Source organism: Ctenopharyngodon idella, chromosome 5 (assembly GCF_019924925.1).
Source record: "Ctenopharyngodon idella isolate HZGC_01 chromosome 5, HZGC01, whole genome shotgun sequence".
NCBI lineage: Eukaryota > Metazoa > Chordata > Actinopteri > Cypriniformes > Xenocyprididae > Ctenopharyngodon > Ctenopharyngodon idella.
In genome coordinates this window covers 9,681,437-9,707,841 of record NC_067224.1, presented here as the reverse complement: position 1 = coordinate 9,707,841, position 26,405 = coordinate 9,681,437, and the positions used below count along the sequence as shown (strand labels likewise).

The following is a 26,405-nucleotide window of genomic DNA, read 5'->3' as shown; positions in this document are numbered from 1 at the left end:
GTAAGTGATGCAAAGATGCTATTTTTTATTACTTAACTGGTGAGTAAGGTATTTTATTGAACAGACAAATTGCCATATGTTGTTCTCAGATTTCACTGAGATGCATGCAGTTTTGTTTTGTTTTACTGCTAGAGGGCCAAAAGTTACATAGGGTACTTTTAAAGTGCATTTTTGGATTGGCCTAATCGAAAATCATGCTTTAGTTTAAACCTGTTTTGTTCTGTTTGTCTAAATGCAAATAACACTCCCCATAGAAACAATTAAAAGAAACAATTTTGTTTAAACAGCATTTTCGCTTGACACCAGAGTGTTGATGTGCTGAACGCATACTTTGCTGACTGCAGAAATTATTGTAGGGTTCATTCATTTTTATTTTTTCTGGAGTTTTATTTTATTTTATTTTATTTGTTTGTTTTTTAAGTACATAACAGAAAATGTGAATCAAATTTTAAAAAGACAATAAATATTAAGGTGTTTCGATATTTTGTTTTTATTTATAGTATTTTTTTCAGTATACAAGGTTTGACTCCCAGCATACAAAAGGTCTCCAGTTATTTATTTTTTATTTTATAACTAATTGACTAAATAAATAAATAAACAGGAAAAAATCCATACATTCCACTTTGCTTCTCAGGGCAGAAAGGGCCGTGGTTCCATTTTTGTGTGGGCATCAGGAAATGGTGGGCAGAGTCAAGACTACTGCTCATGTGACGGTTACACCAACAGCATTTACACCATCTCAGTAGGCAGCACCACTCAGAGTGGGAAAAAGCCGTGGTACCTGGAAGAGTGCTCGTCTACTCTGGCCACCACATACAGCAGTGGAGACAGCCACAGTCTTGGTGTTGTGAGTCACTTAGTCTGTATTTGTTTAATGCTTTGTGGGAAATTGTTGGTTTTTCCTCACTGGACCCATGCATATGTGTGTTTTCAGGTGACAACAGATCTGAGGCAGCGTTGCACTGATGAGCACTCTGGAACTTCAGCATCGGCCCCCATGGCTGCAGGAATCATCGCCCTCACATTGGAGGCAAAGTAAGTGGTCATGTCTAATTTATTTGTGCTCTTTCTGTTAGATCTGGCAAGCACTTTGTAGCCAAATCAAGTGTACCCATCTTAAGTCTGAGGTTCTGCCAACGGTCAAGGGTAAAACTCTTATCTTGGGTCACCTCATTTCAGACACTTTCCATTGCTTCAGATTGGGTCATAGATGTATTTTGCCATTGTTGCTCATGGGCTTTCAGTTCCACATACAGGTTTCATTGAGCCAATCATGTCTGTTGGACAAAGTATTTACTGCCATCCCTGTTAAGCATGTGATGAATAAACTCATTTCTTTGTTCTTCGTCCTCAGTCCAGCTCTGACCTGGAGGGACGTTCAGCACATCATGGTGAAAACTTCACGTCGTGGTCACCTGAGCACCTCAGACTGGCAGAGCAATGGAGCTGGATATGATGGTAGACTAAAATAAGCTTGTATATTAAACATCACTTATTATATATTATTTAACATCTATTCAGTTTAGCTTAAAAACTAAATGAAAAACTGCACCAGGAGCTGGGTATTGACACAATTTTCACGATTCGATTTGATTTCTATTCGCATGCTTGCGATTCGATTCTGATTTCAATTCGATTCGATATTGATTATTTTGGATGTAGTATATCAGATACAGTACATGGCAAATTTTCTAGAGGAAAAAAATCTCTCAACTACAAATGGGAGTCAGTTGGTAGTACATTACAATAACATTGAAGGTTAAAATTAACGTATTTATATACAAACACTTAAATTACACTCAATTATGTTTTTTATAACAAATAAAGTTTTATTATAAAGAATTACATAATCATATGTCTCGTTTTTTTAAATATAAACATTTAGGCTAAATCGTGGCTGTCATAAGTGATTTATTCAAACACGCATTAAATATTGAAGAACATTAAAAATTATAATAAAAATTTGTAACGTGCATAATGCATATATTTATCAGAATGCTGCTCTCTAGGTTTTTTTCTGAGGTAAATGTGACGTTACGTGACATTGTTTACAAGCGGTTTTATTTGACGTCTTTCCGAGAAACACTGATTGAGCTATTACACGAGACATGATACAGATTTCGGTAAGTTGTACTGTATCTTTTAACATACCTTCAGATGTTTATTCATTTTTATTTTGCGCTGTAACTGGTATTAAAGCGGAGGAGAGGATGTTCACATGCACTCTGTGCTGCCACTTCTCTTTAACTGAGGCGCTACAGCAATCTGTCACGTCACATTAAACAGCGCCAAAACGGTGTTTATTTTTTGAATCTCATAATAAGATGGACGTTATTTCAAATCTGAGATTTGCTTCATATCAAAATTAACAAATCACAAAGATTACTGCGATTTATTGGATAGGAGGCGCGCTACATGTTCTGTTCATTCATCAACTGAAAACAGACTAGACTAATCGATTCTTGGGATGTAAAGGGTTAGTTCACCCAAAAAGGAAAATAATGTCATTACTCACCCTCATGCCGTTCCGCACACGTAAGTACCTTCGTTAATCTTCGGAACACGGGATATTTGTGTTGAAATCCGATGGCTCAGTGAAGGCCTGCATAGCCAGCAATGACATTTCCTCTCTCAAGATCCATTAATGTACTAAAAACATAATGAAATCAGTTCATGTGAGTACAGTGGTTCAATATTAATATTATAAAGCGACGAGAATATTTTTGGTGCGGCAAAAAAACTAAATAACGACTTATATAGTGATGGCCGATTTCAAAACACTGCTTCATGAAGCTTCGGAGCGTTATGAATCTTTTGTGTCGAATCAGCGATTCGGAGCGCCAAAGTCACGTGATTTCAGCAGTTTGGCGGTTTGACACGCGATCCGAATCATGATTCGACACAAAAGATTCATAACGCTCCGAAGCTTAATGAAGCAGTGTTTTGAAATCGGTTCCTAAATTAAATCTGTTTATTATATAAAGCGATTGTGTCTCTTCAGAAAATTTGGACAAACCCTTCAATTCCTATGGATTAGTATGGATGTCTTTATGAACTTTTTCAAGTGTCAAAGTAGTAGTTGTGTGGACTGTCAATGGAGGTACAGAAATCTTTCAGATTTCATTAAAATATCTTTATTTGTGTTTCGAAGATGAACGAAAGTCTCACGGGTTTTGGAACAACGTGACTGAGTAAATGATGACAGTAGTTGCAACGTAAATAAAGTATGCTCTCACTGGTGGTATGTAATAAACTGTATCATCACTGGCTGTTGTGCAGTTAGTCACCTTTATGGGTTTGGCTTGATGGATGCTGAAGCCATGGTGAAGGAAGCAGAGACCTGGAAGCAGGTGCCTCCTCAACACATATGTGAGGAAAACATAGTCCAGAATGGCAGGTAACTGTTTGATCAAAATATTTATACTTTATCACCGATAATTTCAAACTGCTGTAGCTTTCCTGTATTCATACTTATAGACTATCTTCATAAAACGCTGCTGTGATGGTACCATAATGCAGTTATATGTACCATGGTATTGAATGATTACACCATGGTATTTACATAGTACTCCAAAGATACTTTAAAGAATATTATAGTAATACCATGGTATTTTTGTTAGTCTTATTGACTGAAGATTCACTCAGATTCTCTGTATTTATCTCAGGATCATAAGTCCAGAGAGGGTGTTGAGGTCAGTGTTCAAGTCCTCGGGCTGCTCTGCTCAGCGCCTGCAGCGAGTGGTCTATCTGGAGCACGTTATTGTACGTGTCACAATCACACATCCTCACCGTGGAGACCTGTCAATCACACTGACATCACCCTCTGGAACCAGATCTCAGCTTCTCACTAACAGGTACACATATACTGAGCCAGTTATAGTAATAACTGTATGATTTAAGAATAGATTTTACATTGTTAGCAGTATTTGAAGATGAGCACTTACTGGATTAAAGCAACATAGGCTTACTTGATTATCCATACATCTATTTTAGAAAAACCATGTTAAATTTGAGTTTCAAATATGACACAGGCTTTTGAGGAACGTTTATTTGTACATCTCTCAATTATCATTATATTGAATTGCATTATATGTTTTGCACCACCACAATGAAAACTACAGAGCTTTGATCATAATGTATTTAAATATTGTCTTATTTAGACATATCATTGGGAGATATAGAGTGACAACTGATATTTATGTTATGTAAGTAGTCCGCTTTGTATATATTAGCAACTGCACCAAATGATATATTTTTGCTCAGTTTGGTCGTCTGAATAAAACTGGGGATTTTTTTCCCCCTCCTTCTCGAGTATGAGCTAGTACATATTCTCATATATCATATATGAGCCATAAAAGCCTGATGTATCAAATAGGATACTCAAAAACAAACTCTTTTTTAGATTTTGTTTAAAGATTCAATAAACTAGTGATGTGACATTTGACACTGAAGCTTCGAAGCTTGTATCAAACAACGAAACATCTCACAGTGAAGCACTATACCGGAGCTTGATTCGTTTTGCCATAACCATGTGATCTGTGACGTCCGAAGCTTCATTTTCGTACACAACCACGTGACTGCTTCGTATTCTGTTTCAAATAACACAACCTGAGCATATGTTTTAATTATTATGTGGCTGTTTCCTGTCAGACCAAATGACCACTCCAATGAGGGTTTCCTTAAGTGGGAATTCATGACGACTCACTGCTGGGGTGAAAAACCAGCAGGAGACTGGATCCTGGACATCAGAGACACCCCATCTCCACGGAGAAACAGCCGACTCCAAGGTGCCTATCACCTTTACCAAAAAAATACTGTAGTGGTTGTGATAGCATAGTACTGTGGTATATGTGATTTATGTGACTTTATGTGACATCATATATGTGACATACTTTAAAGTATACTGTGGTATAACCCATGGTATACAGTATCTCACAGAAGTGAGTACAACCCTCACATTTTTGTAAATATTTTATTATATCTTTTCATGTGACAACACTGAAGAAATGACACTTTTCTACAATGTAAAGTAGTGAGTGTACAGCTTGTAGAACAGTGTAAATTTGCTGTCCCCTCAAAATAACTCAACACACAGCCATTAATGTATAAACCGCTGGCCACAAAAGTGAGTATACCCCTAAGTGAAAATGTCCAAATTGGGCCCAAAGTGTCAATATTTTGTGTGGCCACCATTTTTTCCAGCACTGCCTTAACCCTCTTGGGCATGGAGTTCACCAGAGCTTCACAGGTTGCCACTGGAGTCCTCTTCCACTCCTCCATGACGACATCAAGGAGCTGGTGGATGTTAGAGACCTTGCGCTCCTCCACCTTCCTTTTGAGGATGCCCCACAGATGCTCAATAGGGTTTAGGTACCCTCAGCTTCTTTAGCAAGGCAGTGGTCGTCTTGGAGGTGTGTTTGGGGTCGTTATCATGTTGGAATACTGCCCTGCGGCCCAGTCTCCGAAGGGAGGGGATCATGCTCTGCTTCAGTATGTCACAGTACATGTTGGCATTCATGGTTCTCTCAATGAACTGTAGCACTCATGCAGCCCCAGACCACGACACTCCCACCACCATGCTTGACTGTAGGCAAGACACACTTGTCTTTGTACTCCTCACCTGGTTGTCGCCACACACGCTTGACACCATCTGAACCAAATAAGTTTATCTTGGTCTCATCAGACCACAGGACATGGTTCCAGTAATCCATGTCCTTAGTCTGCTTGTCTTCAGCAAACTGTTTGCGGGCTTTCTTGTGCATCATCTTTAGAAGAGGATTCTTTCTGGGATGACAGCCATGCAGACCAATTTGATGCAGTGTGCGGCGTATGGTCTGAGCACTGACAGGCTGACCCCCCCACCCCTTCAACCTCTGCAGCAATGCTGGCAGCACTCATACATCTATTTCCCAAACACAACCTCTGGATATGACGCTGAGCATGTGCACTCAACTTCTTTGGTCGACCATGGCGAGGCCTGTTCTGAGTGGAACCTGTCCTGTTAAACTGCTGTATGGTCTTGGCCACTGTGCTGCAGCTCAGTTTCAGGGTCCTGGCAATCTTCTTATCGCCTACGCCATCTTTATGTAGAGCAACAATTATTTTTTTCAGATCCTCAGAGTTCTTTGCCATGAGGTGCCATGTTGAACTTCCAGTGACCAGTATGAGGGAGTGAGAGCGATAACACCAAATTTAACACGCCTGCTCCCCATTCACACCTGAGACCTTGTAACACTAACGAGTCACATGACACCGGGGAGAGAAAATGGCTAATTGGGCCCAATTTGGACATGGGGTGTACTCACTTTTGTGTCCAGCGGTTTAGACATTAATGGCTGTGTGTTGAGTTATTTTGAGGGGACAGCAAATTTACACTGTTATACAAGCTGTACACTCACTACTTTACATTGTAGCAAAGTGTCATTTCTTCAGTGTTGTCACATGAAAAGATATAATAAAATATGTACAAAAATGTGAGGGGTGTACTCACTTCTGTGAGATACTGTATGTACAAAATGCTAAATACAACTGTAATAGAATGTAAAATGTTTTTTCTTCTCCTTTGTTTATATTAGGAAAACTGGTAGAATGGACCCTGGTGCTTTATGGAACATCCACACATCCATACATACGACATGAACAGCCCCGCTCTGCCCAGCTGCCTTCTGAAGATGACACCACAGAGGAGTACAATGGTGATTTACCCAGTTCTTTAAAAGCACAATGGCCAAACAACTTTATATGTTACAAATTAAATTAAAAAAATTACAATATATGAAGTTAACAAAGTTTGAGAGGAACACGTTCAGATAATCTAACCAATCAGCATGAGAGGAAGCCTATATATATATATATATATATATATATATATATATAAATATAAATATATATATATATATATCTGTCTCTCACCTCCTTCCCATCGAAGCCCTCCCCTCGGACAGCACTCCATTGTAAATATATAATTCTTTGTGATTATCTTTGCTTTATCCCTCTACTCTATATAAGGCTCTTGTGACCCAGAATGTAGTGTGGATGGCTGTGAAGGACCTGGACCCCACCAATGTGTTTCCTGCTTGCACTTTTTCCTAAAGTTCAAAAATGACACACGGTCAGAAATTTTAACTTTTCTCCTTGGTTCTTTCCTTCTTTTTAAAAGGTTACTGATAATACTACACCACTAATTTTTCAGGACCTGTGTGCCTGAGTGTCCAGGTGGTTACTGGGGGGATAAGAAGAGGTGTAAGAAGTGTTACTCCTCCTGTAAGTCGTGTTTAGGCAGCCGCAGTGATCAGTGCATGACCTGTAAGTCTGGATACCATCTGAACGAGGAAAAGAACAACTGTGTGACCAGTTGTGAGGATGGCTACTATCTTTACCATGGTAAGAATGATGCCACCATGTCAATAAGACTGAAAAGCAAGTGTGTTACTTGTGTACTAAAAAAAAAAAAAACAGTTCGAAACCATAGATTACACATTACACATTACACTTTAATAAAAAAGGGTTTTCCCTGCTGAAAAATACAGCATTGCTGATCACAAGTATGAGGTACCAATAACTATTTTCGAGGACCAGGATGGGATGCTGGTTGCTGGTTCTACAAAATCACATTGGTCCAAAATCCTGCTCCTCATAGCTGTTTGTTTTATGTGTGACACAAAAAAAACAAACAAAAAAAAACGTAAAACTTAAAAAATTATAAGAGATTTGCTGTGACGTTCCTGGTTAGGACACGCCTTTTGACCTTTTCACTCATTCTGTGTTCATGAATGTTTTTGCAATGCAGAGGAAAACGTGTGCAGGAAGTGTAATATTGAGAACTGTATGAAATGCACCTCGGCCTCCATTTGCACAGAGTGCTCTGAGGGCACAAGGTAATACATTTTTGTTAAATGTTTAAACCTACTGATATTTCATGAGGCAATGTAGCCATGCCAGTTCACTGTAATGAAAGTTGACTGTCTCTCTCTTTTGCCCTTTCAGTTTAGTGGGCAACAGATGTCTGAAGAGTTGTGAGGTGGGCCGTTACTACAGTGAGCCGGAGGACTCATGTGAGCCCTGCCACCCAGCCTGTGCTACATGTGCTGGTACAATCTACAGAAATACAACACATCATCAATGACATCCCACCAAATGAATTTAGATCAACATGCCTGAGTTGAACCCTAGAATGGTGGTTCTCAAACTTTTTGACTCCAAAGGCACCCCAGATTGTCCACAACAATATTCGAAGACTTCATATCTCTAGTTTTGTTTTCAAAACTTATTTTAATCTATGAGCACTCAACTAAATCAAATTTTAAAATTGCTAAAATAATAATTAAAATTAAAATTTCAGGATTCCATAGGTTTTATTAGTTTTTATATTCTTCAGTGTTCCCACACTTTTTAACCCATTAATTTACATGACTCTTCTAGTCGTTTGTGATTTACTGGATAAGGATTAAAGGGTTAGTTCATGCAAAAATGAAAATTCTGTCGTTAATTACTCACCCTCATGTTGCTCCAAACCTGTACGACCTTCATTCATCTTCAGAACACAAATTAAGATATTTTTGATGAAATCCGTGAGCTATCTGGCCTCTGATAGACTGCACAACAACCACTTTCAAGGCCCAGAAAGGTAGTAAAGACATTTGCTTCATAACATTAAGCTTGAGCCACTGTAGTCACATGGACTATTTTAATGATGTCTGTTACTTGTTTACTAAAAGAAAACTGTTTGAAACAGTAGATTACACATTACACTTACATTTAAAAAAAAATAATAATAATAAAGGTTCTTCCCTGTTTTGCTTGAGAACAGCATGACTGTGCTGGTCCACCAGCTAGACCAGCACTATACCAACTCTAACCAGCATAAACCAGACTGGACAAATATGGAATTCATGCTGGTTTATGCTAGATGCTGATTTATTGGTTAACTGGCATCTATGGTTCCATTAAGAACCTTTAACATCCATGAAAAATTTCCATTGCACAAAATGTTCTTTGCGGTAAAAAGATGTTCTTTATTATAAAATATAAAAGTGTTATAAAAGTGTTCTTCATACACTTCAAAAAAAAAATCTTTGTGGATGCAAGTTTGCTAAGTTTGCAAAGACCCTCTAGTGGGCCCTGGCCCCCTGGTTGAGAACCACTTCCCCACATGTATGTATACAGGATTCTTAATCCGAATCATGACGTTAAAACAGTTGTAAAGGATCCTAATAGGATTTTTCATTAAGGAATTCAGCATAACACACAAAAATTGTTATAACACATAGTTCTCAAAAGGACTATTGTGATTATGGATAGAATCCCCTGGATGTCTGAGATATACAGTATATAAAACATACCCCCAGTTTCACAATAAGGCTTAAGCTAGAACCCAGACTAAAACACATGTTTGAGCTGTTTTAACTGAAAGCAACTTGTACTGACATATCTTAAAATATGTCAGTGCCATTGTTTTGTCTTAAGATGCACACCAGTAATGGTTTTTTTTTTTTTCTAGGGTACGTTTATAAAAGCTACTTTAATACCCTAATTGAACTAAGGCCTAATCCTGGCTTAGTCTAAGTCCTATCTGTGAAACCGGGCCATAGAGAATTGATTTTCTTTTAAAATGTTCATGACATTTTTAACTATTTAAATGAACATTAAGTAATGATCCAATAAGCAGTACATGATGTGATGACGTTAATTAAATTAAATGAAATGTTTCATTTTTGTGTTCATAAATGTTGAATGTTCAGAAAATTTTTGAAATGAAACATTTCTCTCTTTATTCGCTTATTAAGTGGTGATGTGCAAGTGAGAATACTCAATAGCCGTTAATCTCAGTAGCCGTTTATGTACACTATTCATTTAAAGCACAACTTTTAAAACTTTCAGTTTTGAAAACCACGGTCTACAGTCTCTGGGCTCATGGTGACCTGGACACCAATACTTTGACGATTCAGACACTGTCCGGCCAACTGAGATTTCGGTATGGAGATACCGATTGGTAAGGTCAGGATTGTGATTTTCCGGTAGTACTACCACACACACACCGTGAATGTATATTAGCACCGTTTGTTCTTTGCGATCTGAACATTTGGAGGAACGCGTGTGACTTGACAATTGAACTCTGTCATAATTTGGAACCAGTGGGATCAAACAAAAATCCTTAAAAATCAAATAAAAGTTAAATTCAAATATTTTTTTAAACAGAATTTCAGTTTATTCAGTGGAATGTTAATGGATTCTTAAAGGATTCTCATGTAGGATTAGTTCCTAATTATGATATAAGCAATTTTATTCTATTAGCAATTAGCATTTCTTTATGATCTTGTAATTGTGTAAAATGTTTTTTAAGGATCATTACATAGGAATCTAAGAATAAAACAAGGATAAAAAGAAATTCTTGTGTTTATTATTTATAATATCCAAATGATAATTAAGGTTTCAGAATTGTGTTCAAATTCCAACAGGAATCCTGTATTCCTGATCTTTTGACTTTTTGTGTTTTTAATTGATGTGAGTTTGTTTTTTGTGTGTGTGTGATCATTTAGGGTCATGTCTTTGTACAGCTGCAGGTCTAGAGTCATGTAATCGCTGTGCTGAAGGCTACCTGATGGAGAACTGGAGATGTGTGTCCTCCTGCAGTCAAGGTTTTTACACTATACAACCGAACTCTGACAGCACAGACACTCAGAGCACCTGTAAGAGGTGTGTGTGTGCTACAACCTCTTATCTCTTCAACATCTATCATCATGTCTTACCACTAGTTTGATTCTGTGTATATATGTGCAGGTGTGATGCGAGCTGTCTGGCCTGTGTCGGGCCGGGTAAAGGAAACTGCAGTGAGTGTGTAGATGGACACACACTTCAAGACGGCGTGTGTGTTCTCAGCCACAACTGTGGTGATAGTAAGTTCTGGTTCTTCCAACCAGAGTATGCAACCTGTTGATGCAAAGTACAGTAAAATTGTTGTAACATTTCAGATATAATTGCAATGAATTAATGTTTGTGTTTAAAGGGGAATATCAGGATGAGAGTGGAGAGTGTCAGTCATGTGATGTGTCCTGTCATAAATGTAAAGGTCCAAAGAGTGAGGACTGCCTCAGCTGCTCCAACACACAGTAAGAAATCATTTTTTGTTTTTAAATTTTTTACTTCCTGGCTGAAAAGACTCTAATGCTGATCCCAAGCATGGGATGCTGTTGGCCTACCAGGCTTTTTAACTAGCTTTTTATCTACTGATCAAAAGTTTGGATTTATTTATTTATTTATTTAAGAGGTCTATTATGCTCACCAAGATGCATTTATTTGATCAAAATACAGTAAAAAGAGTAATATTGCAAACGTGAAATATTATTAATTTGTTTTTTTAAAAATCCATTTTAATTAAAATTTTTTTGTAATTTATTCCTCCTAATGTCAGCAGCCATTCAATGCCACATGATCATTCAGAAATCATTCTAATTTGCTAATTTGGTGCTCAAGAAATATTTTTTGCTGCTTAATATTATTCAATAAGGATGCATTAAAGCTGCTGTCCGTAACTTTTTTTGGTTAAAAATGATCCAAAATCAATTATTGAGCAAGTACATAATCAGCCAATGTTCAAAACTATCTACTTACCTTAGCCCGATTCACAATGGTAAGCATGTAGTAATGTTTTATAATTCAGGTGGTACTGGTGGGTTTTCGCGGGAAATTCGTTTTGCCGTTTGTCTTTGCGTCATTGTGTCACATCTGTTTACATAAAGATCGAGTCCCAGCTAGGCTATATCACATGTGAGGTGGATCATTTATAGCCTTTTCTCACAGCAGCTTCAATATAATATCATCATTCGGATGGCAGATTGTATGGTATGACAATGGTAAGTTCTGGATGAGAGTGGAGAGATTAGACTGTACAGAAATTGAAATCTACAGGTAACGCTAATACACGCTAAATACACGCAATGCTGATGTTGTTAACATTAACAATTTGAGAACAATGTATAACAATAATAATAATTTGGTCATACTTCAGTATCCACACCGATGCGGTGACGGACAGCAAACATTAGATTCATCCGTGCTGAGGGGCCGTGCTGAGGCACATCCCACGTAAAGATGATAATTCCGCAGATAACTGTAATTGCAGGTTTCAAACAGAGATGGCGACAAGGAGGCAAAACTTACGGACTGCAGCTTTAAAGTGATCAAAAGTGACAGTAAAGACATTTAAATTGTTACAAATTATTTAAATTTCACATAAATGCTGTTCTTTTGAACTTTGTATTCATCAAAGAATCCTAAAAAAAATGATCATGGTTTCCACAAAAATATTAAGCAGAAAAAACATTTTTTAACATTGCTAATAATTAGAACCATTAATAATAATTGAGCACAAATAATAATTGATAACAACTAAGCACCAAATCTGCATATCAGAATGATTTTTCAAGGATCTTGTGACATTGAAGACTGGAGTAACAGCTGCTGAAAATTCAGCTTTTTCCATCATGGGAATAAATTACATTTTAAAATGTATACAAAAACATTAAAAATCTGTCACAAGCCGGGCTAGAACTCGGGTCTCTGGTGTGGTGGTTGAGATATCTGCCACAAGGCCACAGAGACTGTGATGTTGGACCCAAACGAAACACTCAAGGCAGAACTCCAGGCAATGTAGATTTAATAAAAAAAAAAGTATTTTCAAGCAAAAATCCAACAAAAGTTCTTCTCAGACAGAGGTATTAATAACATAAGAGATAATGGAAAAAACCACATGGGAAAATAAAAACTCCACGAGGGGAGAAAACAAAACTAGAGAACATTAATAACCAAATAACTCAAAACACCTTACTTGAGATAGCTTGGAAAGACTTGGAGAGACAAAGCAGGAAGCACGCGGCCAAGACTCAAAAACCAAGTGAGGAACAAGGGGAAAAAACACAACTAAAATACCCTAGGAGAAACAAGGCACAGGTGACCTGGATAATGCTAACAAGGATCCATGTGGAAAAACTAAGGCAGAGGGGAACACAGGGGACCTCTAGAGGCATGGAGACAAACTACAGGAGGTAGGATGCTGACAGGACCCCCTCCTCTAGGAACGGCTCCTGACGTTCCTTCCAGAACACCCCGGCCTCCGGGTGCGAAATTCTCGGATCAAACTTGGGTCCAGGATGTCTTTGGCTGGAACCCTAGGAGCGCTCCTCCGGCCCGTAGCCCTCCCAGTCCACCAGATACTGAAGTGAGTTCTGGACCCTCCGGGAGTCCAGTATCCGGTGTACCGTGTAGGCTGGCTGGCCGTTGATGATCCTGGGAGGTGGAGGGGGTCTGTGTGGGGGGGCAAAGGGAGAAGACAAGACAGGTTTTAGTAATGAGACATGAAACGTGGGGTTAATTCTAAGGGAACGAGGGAGAAATAAACGATAAGAAACAGGGTTAACTTTCCTTGCTATGCGAAAAGGGCCAATGTATTTCTGGGAAAGTTTCTTGGACTCGACCCGGAGGGGCAGGTTCTTCGTAGCTAGCCAAACTCTTTGACCGGCTCGGAAATTAGGGGCTGTCCGGCGGCGGCGATTAGCCTGACTTTGGTATCTCTGGGAGGTCCGAAGGAGGGTATGCCTAGCCTTCCTCCACGTTAGCCGACAGCGTTGGACAAAGCGCTGGGCTGAGGGAACACCAACTTGCGCCTGTTCCTCTGGGAATAATGGAGGGGTATATCCAAACTGGCATTCAAAGGGGGATAGTCCAGTGGCCGAGGACTGGAGGGTGTTGTGGGCATATTCAGCCCAAATGATATAGGTGGCCCAAGACGTGGGATTACTGGCCGCCATACACCGCAGAGTGGTCTCCAGATCCTGATTAATCCGTTCCGTCTGGCCATTAGACTCTGGATGGAACCCAGATGATAGGCTGGCAGTGGCCCCAATAAGCCTGCAGAAGGCTCCCCAGAACCGGGACGAGAACTGGGGACCTCGGTCGGAGACAATGTCCAGGGGAATACCGAATATCCGGAAGACATGGTTCATGAGGAGCTCTGCAGTCTCCTTGGCCGTAGGCAGCTTGGGCAGGGGAATGAACCGGGCAGCTTTAGAGAACCGGTCTACAACCACCAGGATGACTGTGTTGCCCTGGGATGGTGGGAGTCCCGTAACAAAGTCCAGAGAAAGGTGCGACCATGGCCTGCGGGGGACAGGTAAGGGACGGAGCAGTCCTTGAGGACGCTGACGTGTAGACTTTCCTTGATTGCACACGGGGCAGGCCTCCACATAGACCTTAACGTCATTTTTGATGGACGGCCACCAAAACCGCCGCTGGAGGAAGTCAAGTGTGCGAGCAGTTCCTGGATGGCAAGTCAAGGGAGACTCATGACCCCACTGCAAGACCTGGGCCCGGGCAGATAGAGGAACGAACAGGCGTCCAGCGGGACCACCTCCTGGATCGGGCTCACGGGCAAGGGCCTCTCGCACCACCCTTTCCAGTTCCCACTGAAGGGGCGCGACAATCCTAGACCTCGGAATAATCGATGTCAAAGGCTTCTCTTGTGTCTCGGGAGAGTAGGCTCGAGACAAGGCATCCGGCTTGACGTTCTTGGTGCCGGGTCTGTAAGATAGGAGAAACTGGAATCGATTAAAAAACAGAGACCATCGAGCTTGCCGAGTGTTTAACCGCTTAGCCTGCTGGAGATATTCTAGGTTCTTGTGGTCTGTAAGAACCTGGAAAGGGTGCTGAGCCCCCTCGAGCCAGTGGCGCCACTCCTCCAAGGCAAGTTTTACCGCGAGCAATTCACGATCCCCCACGTGGTAGTTGCGCTCAGCATCCGACAGGCGGCGGGACATGAAGGCGCAAGGGTGTAACTTTCCATCCTCACCCCTCTGAGATAGGATGGCCCCTACCCCCACCTCTGAGGCGTCCACCTCCACCACGAAAGGTTTTTCTGGGTCAGGGATCACAAGAATGGGAGCGGAAGTGAAGCGGCGCTTGAGATCCTCGAAAGCCCCTGCTGCCTCTGGACCCCAGTGAATCTTGGCTCCTCCTCCCTTGGTAAGCGCCGTCAAGGGGGCCACCACAGAGCTGAAATTCTTAATGAACCTCCTATAGAAGTTCGCAAAGCCAATGAAACGTTGAACCTCCTTGACTGTGGCAGGTATGGGCCAGTTGTGAACTGCCTCAACCTTCTTAGGGTCCATCTCCAGGTGGCCAGGAGTGACGATGAACCCGAGAAACTGAGCCTGGGTAACATGAAAATCACACTTCTCTGGCTTTACGTAGAGATGATTGTCAAGGAGTCTCTGGAGAACCCTGCTAACATGCCCCTCATGCTCCTCCAGTGACCTTGAGAAAATGAGGATATCGTCCAGGTATACAAAGACGAATTGATTAAGCAGGTCCCGGAGAACGTCATTAATCAGTGCTTGGAACACTGCGGGGGCATTGGTGAGCCCGAACGGCATCACGAGATACTCATAGTGGCCCGTGGGGGTGTTGAAGGCAGTCTTCCATTCGTCCCCCTGCCGGATACGCACAAGATGGTAAGCATTGCGGAGATCCAGTTTAGTAAAAATGGAAGCCCCTTGAAGCAGCTCAAAAGCCGTGGCCATGAGAGGTAGGGGGTATCGATTCCTAACCGTGATCTTGTTGAGGCCCCGGTAATCAATACAAGGCCTAAGACCCCCGTCTTTCTTCTCAACAAAGAAGAAACCCGCCCCAGCCGGGGAAGTAGAGGCACGGATGATGCCAGCTGCCACAGACTCCTTAATGTAGGTATCCATAGCCGAGCGCTCGGGGGGAGATAAGGAGAAGATCCGACCCCTGGGAGGGCAGGAGCCAGGGAGCAGATCAATAGCACAGTCGTAAGTGCGGTGAGGTGGTAAGGAGGTAGCCCGGGACTTGCTGAACACTGCCTTGAACTGATGATAAACACTAGGGACTCGGGACAGGTCGACAGACTCTTGAAACTCAGAACTAGGAGCTGGGGGACTCTGACGCAGGCAGGTGAGTTGGCAAGTGGAACCCCAGCTTAGAATGGTGCTAGTGAGCCAGTCGATATGGGGATTATGTCTTCGCAGCCAAGGATGACCCAGGATAATAGGGTACTCGGGGGAGTCAATAAGATAGAAGGTCTCCTCCTGCTGGTGTTGACAGACAGTAAGTTGCAGGGACTGAGTGGCCTCTGTTACTTTGCCCGGTTCCAGAGGTCTGCCATCCAAAGCGGTAACTGCCTGGGGGTGAGGAAGAAGTTGGGTAGGGATCTTAAGTTCCTTAGCCAAGGTTAGATCCAGGAAGTTGCCTGCGGCACCAGAATCAATCATAGCCTGGACCAGATGCTGGTGGCCCTCCCAGGCCAAGGTAGCTGGAACAGCTAGGACGGCGTTAGCAGGAGGAGCTCTAATCTTCCCCATCACAGCCCTCCTGTTGCTGGGCGGGGACAGGCGTTTCCCGAAAGCTCGGGGCAAGTGGAGCGGAAGTGGCCGGAAGCACCGCAGTAAAGGCAACGACGCTCCCTCATGCGACGTTCCCTCTCGTTGGGAGAAAGCCTGGAACGGCCCAACTGCATGTCCTCCGGGGAATCATGGAGCTGTTCAGGAGCTGGGGAACCTCTGGACGAAGGAATACAAACTGGAGAAACAGACCTGCTCAGAGGAACTTGGGACTGAGACTCCTTGCGGCGAGCCGCCCTCCGCTCTCTCAGGCGATTGTCTAGGCGGATGGCCATTGCTATGAGGGACTCGAGATCCTCAGCTGGTTCTCGAGTGGCTAACTCATCTTGAAGGGGCTCAGACAACCCTCCCTGAAAGCAGACCCTCAGTGCCTCATCGTTCCATCCGCTCTTTGCCGCTATGGTCCGAAACTCAATGGCAAAATCTGCTGTGCTACGGGAACCCTGACGGAGAGTGAGTAGGCGCTTGGAAGACTCCCGACCACTGACAGGATGATCAAACACTCGCTTGAACTCTTCCACAAATGCCGCGTAGGACTCACAACAGGCACCCTGAGATTGCCACACTGCGGAGGCCCAAGAGAGCGCCTTGTCAGAGAGAAGGGTAATAATGTAAGCAATCTTGGAGCGGTCTGTGGGAAAACTTGAGGGTTGGAGCTCGAAGGTGAGGGAGCACTGGGTGAGGAAACCCTGGCAGGAACTGGGATCTCCAGTGAAGGGTTTTGGAGGTGGCAGTCGGGGCTCCACCACGGGAGAAGGCCTGTCGCCACTCTGAGGTGATACAGAGGAAGGTGAAGAACCAGGGAGGCGTTCAAAGAGCTGGCGGATGGAACTCATCACATCGGCCAGGAGTTGAGAGTGTTTGGCCATTAGCTCTTCTTGTCGGCTGAGAACGGCTTCATGGCGCTGAAAAGATGCCTCGTGTTGAGCAATCACCGCCAACAGATCCTTGGAACCGAGTGTCTCTGGGTCCATGAGTGACTTGGTTTTTCTGTCACAAGCCGGGCTAGAACTCGGGTCTCTGGTGTGGTGGTTGAGATATCTGCCACAAGGCCACAGAGACTGTGATGTTGGACCCAAACGAAACACTCAAGGCAGAACTCCAGGCAATGTAGATTTAATAAAAAAAAAAGTATTTTCAAGCAAAAATCCAACAAAAGTTCTTCTCAGACAGAGGTATTAATAACATAAGAGATAATGGAAAAAACCACATGGGAAAATAAAAACTCCACGAGGGGAGAAAACAAAACTAGAGAACATTAATAACCAAATAACTCAAAACACCTTACTTGAGATAGCTTGGAAAGACTTGGAGAGACAAAGCAGGAAGCACGCGGCCAAGACTCAAAAACCAAGTGAGGAACAAGGGGAAAAAACACAACTAAAATACCCTAGGAGAAACAAGGCACAGGTGACCTGGATAATGCTAACAAGGATCCATGTGGAAAAACTAAGGCAGAGGGGAACACAGGGGACCTCTAGAGGCATGGAGACAAACTACAGGAGGTAGGATGCTGACAAAAATCATAATTATTACAAACATTTATTTATTTATTGGTGAATTTTTTAATGTCTTGGCAAAGTAAAGAAGGAATATCTGAATACATAGGTATGTTGTTATTGTTACTTGTACAGGAGATATTCACAATAAATAAAAGTGAATTGTGAAAAGTGATTTGCTGGGTCACAGGAGGCAAGAATAGAGAGAAACAGTTGGTCATTCAGTCAGTTACCAGTGCAAACAAAAGTTATTTTCCAATAACGTACATTTCCTCTTTCCTGCTCTTGTAGTTGGCTGGATGAGGGGCGTTGTGTTGTCAGCTGCTCAAATGGGAAGTATCCATCCAGTGGACAGTGTCACCTCTGTGATCACACCTGTGCCCAGTGCCTTGATGCTGGTCCTGCTAACTGTACCAGCTGTGATACAGGTCAGGATTCATTTCTCATCTTAGTCTATTTGGCTGCTGTCCCAATAACTCAACTAAATGTGCAACTGCCACAAACCAATTGATCTTATTTATAAGAGCTCCAAAATGAACACTTGCCAAGCACCAAATGTGAGTATAAAATGGGCTTCATAATACAGTCTGACGTTTGCTGTTCAGACTTGAGCAAATGAAATCAAAGAGATGCAAATGGTTTAATTGTCCAGTGTGACTGTTTCAAATCTTAAGAAGAAAATTTTACCTTAGCTGATAATTTACCTTTAGCTTGGAAGATAAAAAAAAAAAACATTTCTATCATGATCGAAAACTCCACAATTTCATTCCTGGCTTTAAGCCACCAGGTATGGCAAAACGTTCTCTGTCTCCATCTATGTGTTCCTGTGTGTATTGTAATATTGTATATGTGCTTGTATTATGTGTGTTGTAGATAAGTTTGGGGTGGACCGGTACCTGTATAATGGCGAGTGTGTGGATGCGTGTCCTCAGGCTCATTTTCACACAACGCTGAAGGCATGTGAGCCATGTTCTTCACACTGCAAACTCTGCTCCTCAGCTACCCACTGCATCAAGTGTGAGGACTCCTTCTTCCTCAGTGATGGACTTTGTAATAAACTGGAGTGTGGTGAAGGTATGGCTTATTGTACAGCTTTGTCAGAACACAAAAATGCAATATTTAGCACAGTGTCCAAGCTGCTCTTTTTTTATACAATGAAAATTAAATTTAAATGAGCAATGTGAAACGTAAAGCAAGATAACCCAGGATTCCGTTTACTTGGGGTTTACAATGACCCAGGGTTAACTATTTCAAGTGTGAAAAAAGCCAATATCTCTGAGTAAAATAATATTGCCACAAGAGTAAAAGGAGCAGAAGAAGGTTCCCTTCTTGCTACAAGCAGAATGCAAGAGCAAGAGAGAGAGAGTAGCTATATAGGAACTTTGCAAACACTTATATGGGCCTATATGTTCAGATCAACTGAGGAAGTTAGAGCGGGCATGTAAATCATGTCAAAAATATCCTTTCTAAGAATTGGCTCTGGCCCCCTTGGTACCACATTCTGCAAGAGTAGCTAAAACGTTGTGGTTTAAACACTCAGAAAAGCAGAAAGAGCTCAATAAGCATTTTCACAATGTCTTGACTTATAATAATTCTCTTTGTACCTTGATTCCAAGCAAGACAACATTTGATATGAGACAGGATATCAGACTTTGCAGTGGCAACAAAATTTAGACACTTACATTTTCAGTTGCAGAGGTGAACTAAATGTCTGAATAGAATAGATGAATATGAGTATATGAACTATGAGTATATGGTATCAAAAGATATAATGAATCAAAAAATATCATTCATAAATAGATTAATCCTTTCAACCATACCATTCTTGTAACAATCATAGAAATAACCAGAAAAGATTAAAAAATCATACACATAAAAAAAAAAAAAAAAATCTATACACCAACTATTTTGTGTATGCGTTTTAGGGGAGGTGGAAGACCCAGAATATGATGACTGCATGTCATGTGAAGAAGGATGTGACAAGTGTGTTCTCTGTAAGTTCAGCAGTCCAATTGTGCTTCATAAGTTTTGTTTGCTAAGGCAAATATCACTATTATAGTAGTATTTTAGCCTTTAGTAATCACTATGATAGTATCATATTAGTATGGCTGACATTAGTTTGTTTGCCATGTGCTCTTCGTAAATTCAACTACATTTCTTTATTAAATGTACAAAAAAGTTTTAGAACATAATTGATTGATGGGATAAATTATTCTGACTTCACATTCCACCGTAAACTATATTCAGTTGACCAGACAGATGTTTCTGCATAATTTACAGTTCCTTCTACACTTTGCAGATAATCCCAAACACTGTCTGTCCTGCATTGATGGATATTACAAGTAAGAAACATGATGTAACAGAACTACCTGCTGGCTTGTATGTGTATGTACTTGTGAAAGATCGAATGAAAATTTCATGTACAGATGTGTGCTGCTCTGAGATGTGACGAAAATGCTCTGTGTGTGTTGCACAGGTTTGAGGAGGGCTGCTATAAGCACTGTCCTGCCAAGACATACGCAGTGGAGGAGACCATGAGCTGTATGTCCTGTGAGCATGACTGTGTCAGCTGTGATGAAGATGAGTGCTACTGGTGTGAAGCTGACCTCTTCCTGTCAGGTTAGACATTTATATTTATGCATTTGTCAGATTTACGTTGAATTCATGGTATACATTCCCTCGGAATCAAATGTCTTCAAGGTCGAATCAAAGGGTATTCACAATTTTAATGTACCCTACAGATGGGAAGTGTGTGCAGGAATGTCCCAATGGTTTCTATGGTGATGAAGACTCTCAGGAGTGTGAGGAATGTCACTCGGACTGCAGTACATGCAGTGGGCCGGAGGACAATGACTGTGACAGCTGCAGCGATGGACTGATGCTTGATAATGGAGCTTGTGTGTCTGAACAGGATGTCTGCCCTGCACAAATGTACCTCACTGGTGAGAGCAACACTCCCGAGAGGAAAAATCTATTATTTAGAGACTGCTCGTTAATAGCTCCAAATTTTAGTCTCATTACATAGTATAGATAATTTGGTCTTGGAAGAATTTAATTTCATATGAGTTCATATTGAATTCCATCCATCTATCCAGTTTCCTAACCGCTTGTCCTATGTAGGATTGCAGTCATATTGGAATATTCCTTTTGAAATCCAGTGTCAAAAGGAAGACTTTGGACTATATCTGAGCACAGGCTCAGTCAGGCATTGAAACTTCAGGGCAGAGGTCTTCAACTCTGTTTCCGAAGACCATGAAACATTAAAAAATATATATATATATATTTATAGTAGGAAATATGGGTAGCATGTCTAGGAAAATATATGTGATTTAAAAGAAATATTATATTTATGACCTATGACTTTATTAACGTTAGGAACCTGCAGAAAACAAAAGAGGCCTTAATTTCAACTTTTAACCACTGTGCTTTTAACCGCTGTGCTTCACAATTAAATGCTATCATTACATAATGGGTTTTTTCAAGTGATTAGGTTTGAAAAAAGCCTATTATTAACTGCTGATTATGGCCCTGGAATTGTTAATGAGAATGATTTAGCTTGGAACACTATTGTATATCAGCTATAATTAACTTATTAAACTTATACACTTAAAAATAAAGATTCATAAATCACTCTCTGCAAGATTTAACAAAGGATGCTCTTCTAATGAAACAGTTATGCTGTGTGGAGTTCTTCAAGATTTTATAATAAAAGTAAAATGGATGAAAAAATGAATATAAGAAATCTTGAGCTGGTTATTTGGTTATATGGTTATCTTTGTTGGTTCACGCTCAGAAAAATGTGCAAAAATTGTACCTATAGGGGTACAACAGCTTGTCACTGGGACAGTACCACAAAACAGTGTTTTTGTACCTTATTTACCCTAAAAGGTTTATAGTAGTACCTTAAAGGTGTATATTACTACTAATATGTACCTTGTAGGGTTGAAAGGTACAAAGTTGACATTTTAAAGGATTAGTTCACTTTCAAATGAAAATTACCCCAAGCTTTACTTACCCTCAAGCCATCCTAGGTGTATATGACTTTCTTCTTTCTGATGAACACAATCAGAGATATTGAGAGCAGTGAGCAGGACCAACGATTATGAGCTGAAGAAAGTGCTTCCATCCACATCCATCCATCATAAACATATTCCACACAGCTCCGGGGGGTTAATAAAGTTCAGTCTGGCGGAAGCTAGATATTTTACTTCATAACTTTTTAAATATGGATATATTTACAAACGCATCGCTTCGCTTCAGATGGCCTTTATTAACCCCCTGTAGCCGTGTGGAGTACACGTTTATGATGGATGGATGTGGATGGAAGCACTTTCTTCAGCTCATACTCGTTGGTCCCGCTCACTGCCATTATAAAGCTCGGATGCATCAGGATGTTTATTAATATATCTCTGATTGTGTTCATCTGAAAGAAGAAAGTCATATACACCTAGGATGGCTTGAGGGTGAGTAAAGCTTGGGGTAATTTTCAATGAACAATAAATTATATTTATATTAAATGCAATTAGTTGAATATAAGAATGATTTAACCCACTTAAATACGACTTAAGCATAAGGTATATGCAATTTAAATGTTTAATCTGTTTAATATATAACGTTTAAGCATACTTCTCTTTCAAAAGGGAAGGTTCTGTTATAAAATTATTGTTGTATTGTTATAACTGCTCATCTCTCAGATGATGGGGAATGTGAGGCCTGTCACTCTTCATGTGAATCCTGCTGGGGGAGAATGAAGAATCAATGCAACACATGTGTCAAAGGTACAACATGTACAACTCAATGAAAAATATAATAGATTGAAAAAAATCTGTGGTTGGATGCATGAAGGCTTGGATGAATATGAATAGATGTTATGTATGTGTGTTCCAGGTCGATATTTAACTGCAGATCAGATGTGTGTGGCACGATGCCCGACGGGTAGCTTTGGCAGTAAGGAGAGTGGGCACTGTGAGACTTGTCCACAAGGTTGTGCTCAGTGCCAGGACGAGCAGCTCTGCACACGTTGCCAGTCAGCACGTAAAAGCCCTCTTTATTTGCAGGCCGGCCAATGTGTGCGCAAGTGCACTAGGTTAGAACCATTTACAGACATTTATATAATGCAGAGGTGTAAAGAGTACCTGAAAACCATTCTTGAGTAAAAGTACAGATACCTTGCAGTGAAAATGACTCCATTACAAGTTACAAGTCACCAATTCCAATAAGACTTAATTCCAAAACTTAAAATGTCACATTTCCAGTATGCATTTTCAAAAAAAACAAGAAAACAATATAATGTAAGGCAATTGTTGGCAGTTTCTGGTGTTGCTGTATGTAGTAGTTATATTGTATATTTATATTTTATTAAATTATGTGCATGTGTGTAATTGTGTGTTCAGAGGGTACCCTGTGGGTCAGGTGTGTAAGAGCTGTGCATCTGGTTGTACGTCCTGTGAGAAGAATGCAACACACTGTCTGAGCTGTGAGGAGATGCTGCTGCTCCACAACCATGAGTGTGTGGTGAGCTGCCCGTCTGGACACACTGTGAGGAACGGGGAGTGTGTGCAATGTCCAGAGAGCTGTGCTATTTGCTCTGAGGAGAGCTGTACAGGTGAGACTGAAATTCATCACAGATGTTGCATGTTTTCATGAACTATTCCTAAAATTAGAGTAACAAAGATGTTTTATTGATGTCGCAACAGTCTTCTGCACTGTCACTGGGGCAGCACCCTTTCAAAAGATACACACTTGTAACTTATTTACTTCTAAAAGGTGGGTAACGCTTTAGATTACAGCCTGGAAAGTACTGCGTAATTACAACAAATTTACGGCGTAACTTTCGATAATTATAGTGTACCTATGAAGTAAGTACGTGTAAGTATAGGGGAACAATATGTAAAGTCTTGGGAATAAAGGGGTAACAACCAGGAAAATAACAAATTATTTATACTGTAAGTATTTTAGGACAAAGGGGTACTTATACTATTATGATAGACTACAATCTTACGTTTGGGAGCAATTTAGTGAGAACATACACTGATTAAGCTGTTTCAAGGCAAGTAGAAAGAACTATTGCAATCTTTTTTAATACATGGGATTTTTCAATAGGATTTTTCTATGGAATTTTGGAATTATTATTATTATTTTTTTTTTTATTATTTTTGGAAAATAAGCTCTGTGACCAACAAAAGTTTATAATTCTTACACATTTTGTTTATCATGATAAACAAACTTTTAGGAAATTTAAAGCCTAATATACAATCAGCAGAAGTAAAAAGCTAAACACCTACGGTTTAGGTGTATACACAAAAATTTTGTATCAAATAGGCGTTTCGTCCAGACGAATCTGGCGTTTTTAGAAGGTGAATCCAATATTTTTTGAAACCGAGTCCCAGAGTGGATAAATCTGAAAACGACGCCCTTGCGTTTTTGTGTGTACAGCCTATCCGTATATTTTGTGAAACGATGATGTCATCACCCCACGTGTCAACCCTAGTCAGACACTGCTAACAGCACAAAACAGCAACAACAATAGCAGACTCTAGATGCTTGTGTTCGTACTGCAGTACTACTGAGCTGAAATAAAGCGTTATTTCTAAGCTTTACTAAAGTTTGTATACAGCGCACAAGGTTTATGTGCATGCTCCAAGTCTTATTCTCTGTTTTAAGTGTATCTCTGTGGCAGAATTACAGCGCCACATACTGGTCTGGCATGTATACTACATCGTTTTGAGTCGGTTTCAGCAGTTTCGTGTGTACACAGATATTTCTTTAGATGAGGAAAAGAAAAGATCGAATAGGGAAAGATTTGGCTTTGTGTGGACGGGGCCTAAGCTTCTGACAACACTTTCAGTCTTTATTTAAATATATATATATATATATATATAAAAAAAAAAAATTCCTTGGAAGTCTGAGTTAGAATAGTTAGAATAGAAACCCACGACACAAAACAAAAACAGCTCCGATCACAGCATCCTCCATCCACCATTTTTTAGCGTTTGTGAATGCTGCGCTTAAAGACACAACGCTTCAGAGTTCCTATTCCCAGTAAGAATGCCACACTCTAATCAGCTTATTAACTCAAAACACCTGCAAAGGCCTTTAAATGGTCTCTCAGTCTAGTTCTGTAGGCTACACAATCATGGGGAAGACTGCTGACTTGACAGTTGTCCAAAAGACGACCATTGACACCTTGCACAAGGAGGGCAAGACACAAAAGGTCATTGCAAAAGAGGCTGGCTGTTCACAGAGCTCTGTGTCCAAGCACATTAATAGAGAGGCGAAGGGAAGGAAAAGATGTGGTAGAAAAAAGTGTACAAGCAATAGGGATAACCGCACCCTGGAGAGGATTGTGAAACAAAACCCATTCAAAAATGTGGGGGAGATTCACAAAGAGTGGACTGCAGCTGGAGTCAGTGCTTCAAGAACCACTACGCACAGACGTATGCAAGACATGGGTTTCAGCTGTCGCATTCCTTGTGTCAAGCCACTCTTGAACAACAGACAGCGTCAGAAGCGTCTCGCTTGGGCTAAAGACAAAAAGAACTGGACTGCTGCTGAGTGGTCCAAAGTTATGTTCTCTGATGAAAGTCAATTTTGCATTTCCTTTGGAAATCAGGGTCCCAGAGTCTGGAGGAAGAGAGGAGAGGCACACAATCCACGTTGCTTGAGGTGTAAAGTTTCCACAGTCAGTGATGGTTTGGGGTGCCTTGTCATCTGCTGGTGTTGGTCCACTGTGTTTTCTGAGGTCCAAAGTCAACGCAGCCGTATAACAGGAAGTTTTAGAGCACTTCATGCTTCCTGCTGCTGACCAACTTTATGGAGATGCAGATTTCATTTTCCAACAGGACTTGGCACCTGCACACAGTGCCAAAACTACCAGTTCCTGGTTTAAGGACCATGGTATCCCTGTTCTTAATTGGCCAGCAAACTCGCCTGACCTTAACCCCATAGAAAATCTATGGGGTATTGTGAAGAGGAAGATGCGATATGGCAGACCCAACAATGCAGAAGAGCTGAAGGCCACTATCAGAGCAACCTGGGCTCTTATAACACCTGAGCAGTGCCACAGACTGATCGACTCCATGCCACGCCGCATTGCTGCAGTAATTCAGGCAAAAGGAGCCCCAAATAAGTATTGAGTGCTGTACATGCTCATACTTTTCATGTTCATACTTTTCAGTTGGCCAAGATTTCTAAAAATCCTTTCTTTGTATTGGTCTTAAGTAATATTCTAATTTTCTGAGATGCTGAATTTGGGATTTTCCTTAGTTGTCAGTTATAATCATCAAAATTAAAAGAAATAAACATTTGAAATATATCAGTCTGTGTGTAATGAATGAATATAATATACAAGTTTCACTTTTTGAATGGAATTAGTGAAATAAATCAACTTTTTGATGATATTCTAATTATATGACCACCACCTGTAGTTCAGAACATGTTCTCCCTGTGTCTGTGTGGGTTTCCTCTGGGTGCTCAGATTTCCCCCACAATCCAA

General features: G+C 40.8%; 1 protein-coding gene across 1 annotated transcript in view; it reads left to right on the top strand.

The window, feature by feature from the left end:
- The window catches only part of pcsk5a (proprotein convertase subtilisin/kexin type 5a), a 44,615-nt gene that overhangs the window by 8,707 nt on the left and 9,503 nt on the right, over positions 1-26,405 (top strand). The window contains exons 8-30 of the mRNA XM_051894535.1: positions 635-847; positions 935-1,035; positions 1,355-1,458; positions 3,280-3,397; positions 3,666-3,854; positions 4,651-4,787; positions 6,576-6,695; positions 7,009-7,111; positions 7,193-7,383; positions 7,790-7,877; positions 7,987-8,090; positions 10,557-10,695; positions 10,780-10,895; positions 11,006-11,108; positions 18,203-18,339; positions 18,785-18,985; positions 19,837-19,905; positions 20,211-20,253; positions 20,388-20,530; positions 20,653-20,853; positions 22,606-22,689; positions 22,799-22,997; positions 23,305-23,516. Coding sequence (XP_051750495.1) covers positions 635-847; positions 935-1,035; positions 1,355-1,458; positions 3,280-3,397; positions 3,666-3,854; positions 4,651-4,787; positions 6,576-6,695; positions 7,009-7,111; positions 7,193-7,383; positions 7,790-7,877; positions 7,987-8,090; positions 10,557-10,695; positions 10,780-10,895; positions 11,006-11,108; positions 18,203-18,339; positions 18,785-18,985; positions 19,837-19,905; positions 20,211-20,253; positions 20,388-20,530; positions 20,653-20,853; positions 22,606-22,689; positions 22,799-22,997; positions 23,305-23,516 — 3,115 coding nt within the window. The remainder of the gene's footprint in view (positions 1-634; positions 848-934; positions 1,036-1,354; positions 1,459-3,279; positions 3,398-3,665; positions 3,855-4,650; positions 4,788-6,575; positions 6,696-7,008; positions 7,112-7,192; positions 7,384-7,789; positions 7,878-7,986; positions 8,091-10,556; positions 10,696-10,779; positions 10,896-11,005; positions 11,109-18,202; positions 18,340-18,784; positions 18,986-19,836; positions 19,906-20,210; positions 20,254-20,387; positions 20,531-20,652; positions 20,854-22,605; positions 22,690-22,798; positions 22,998-23,304; positions 23,517-26,405) is intronic.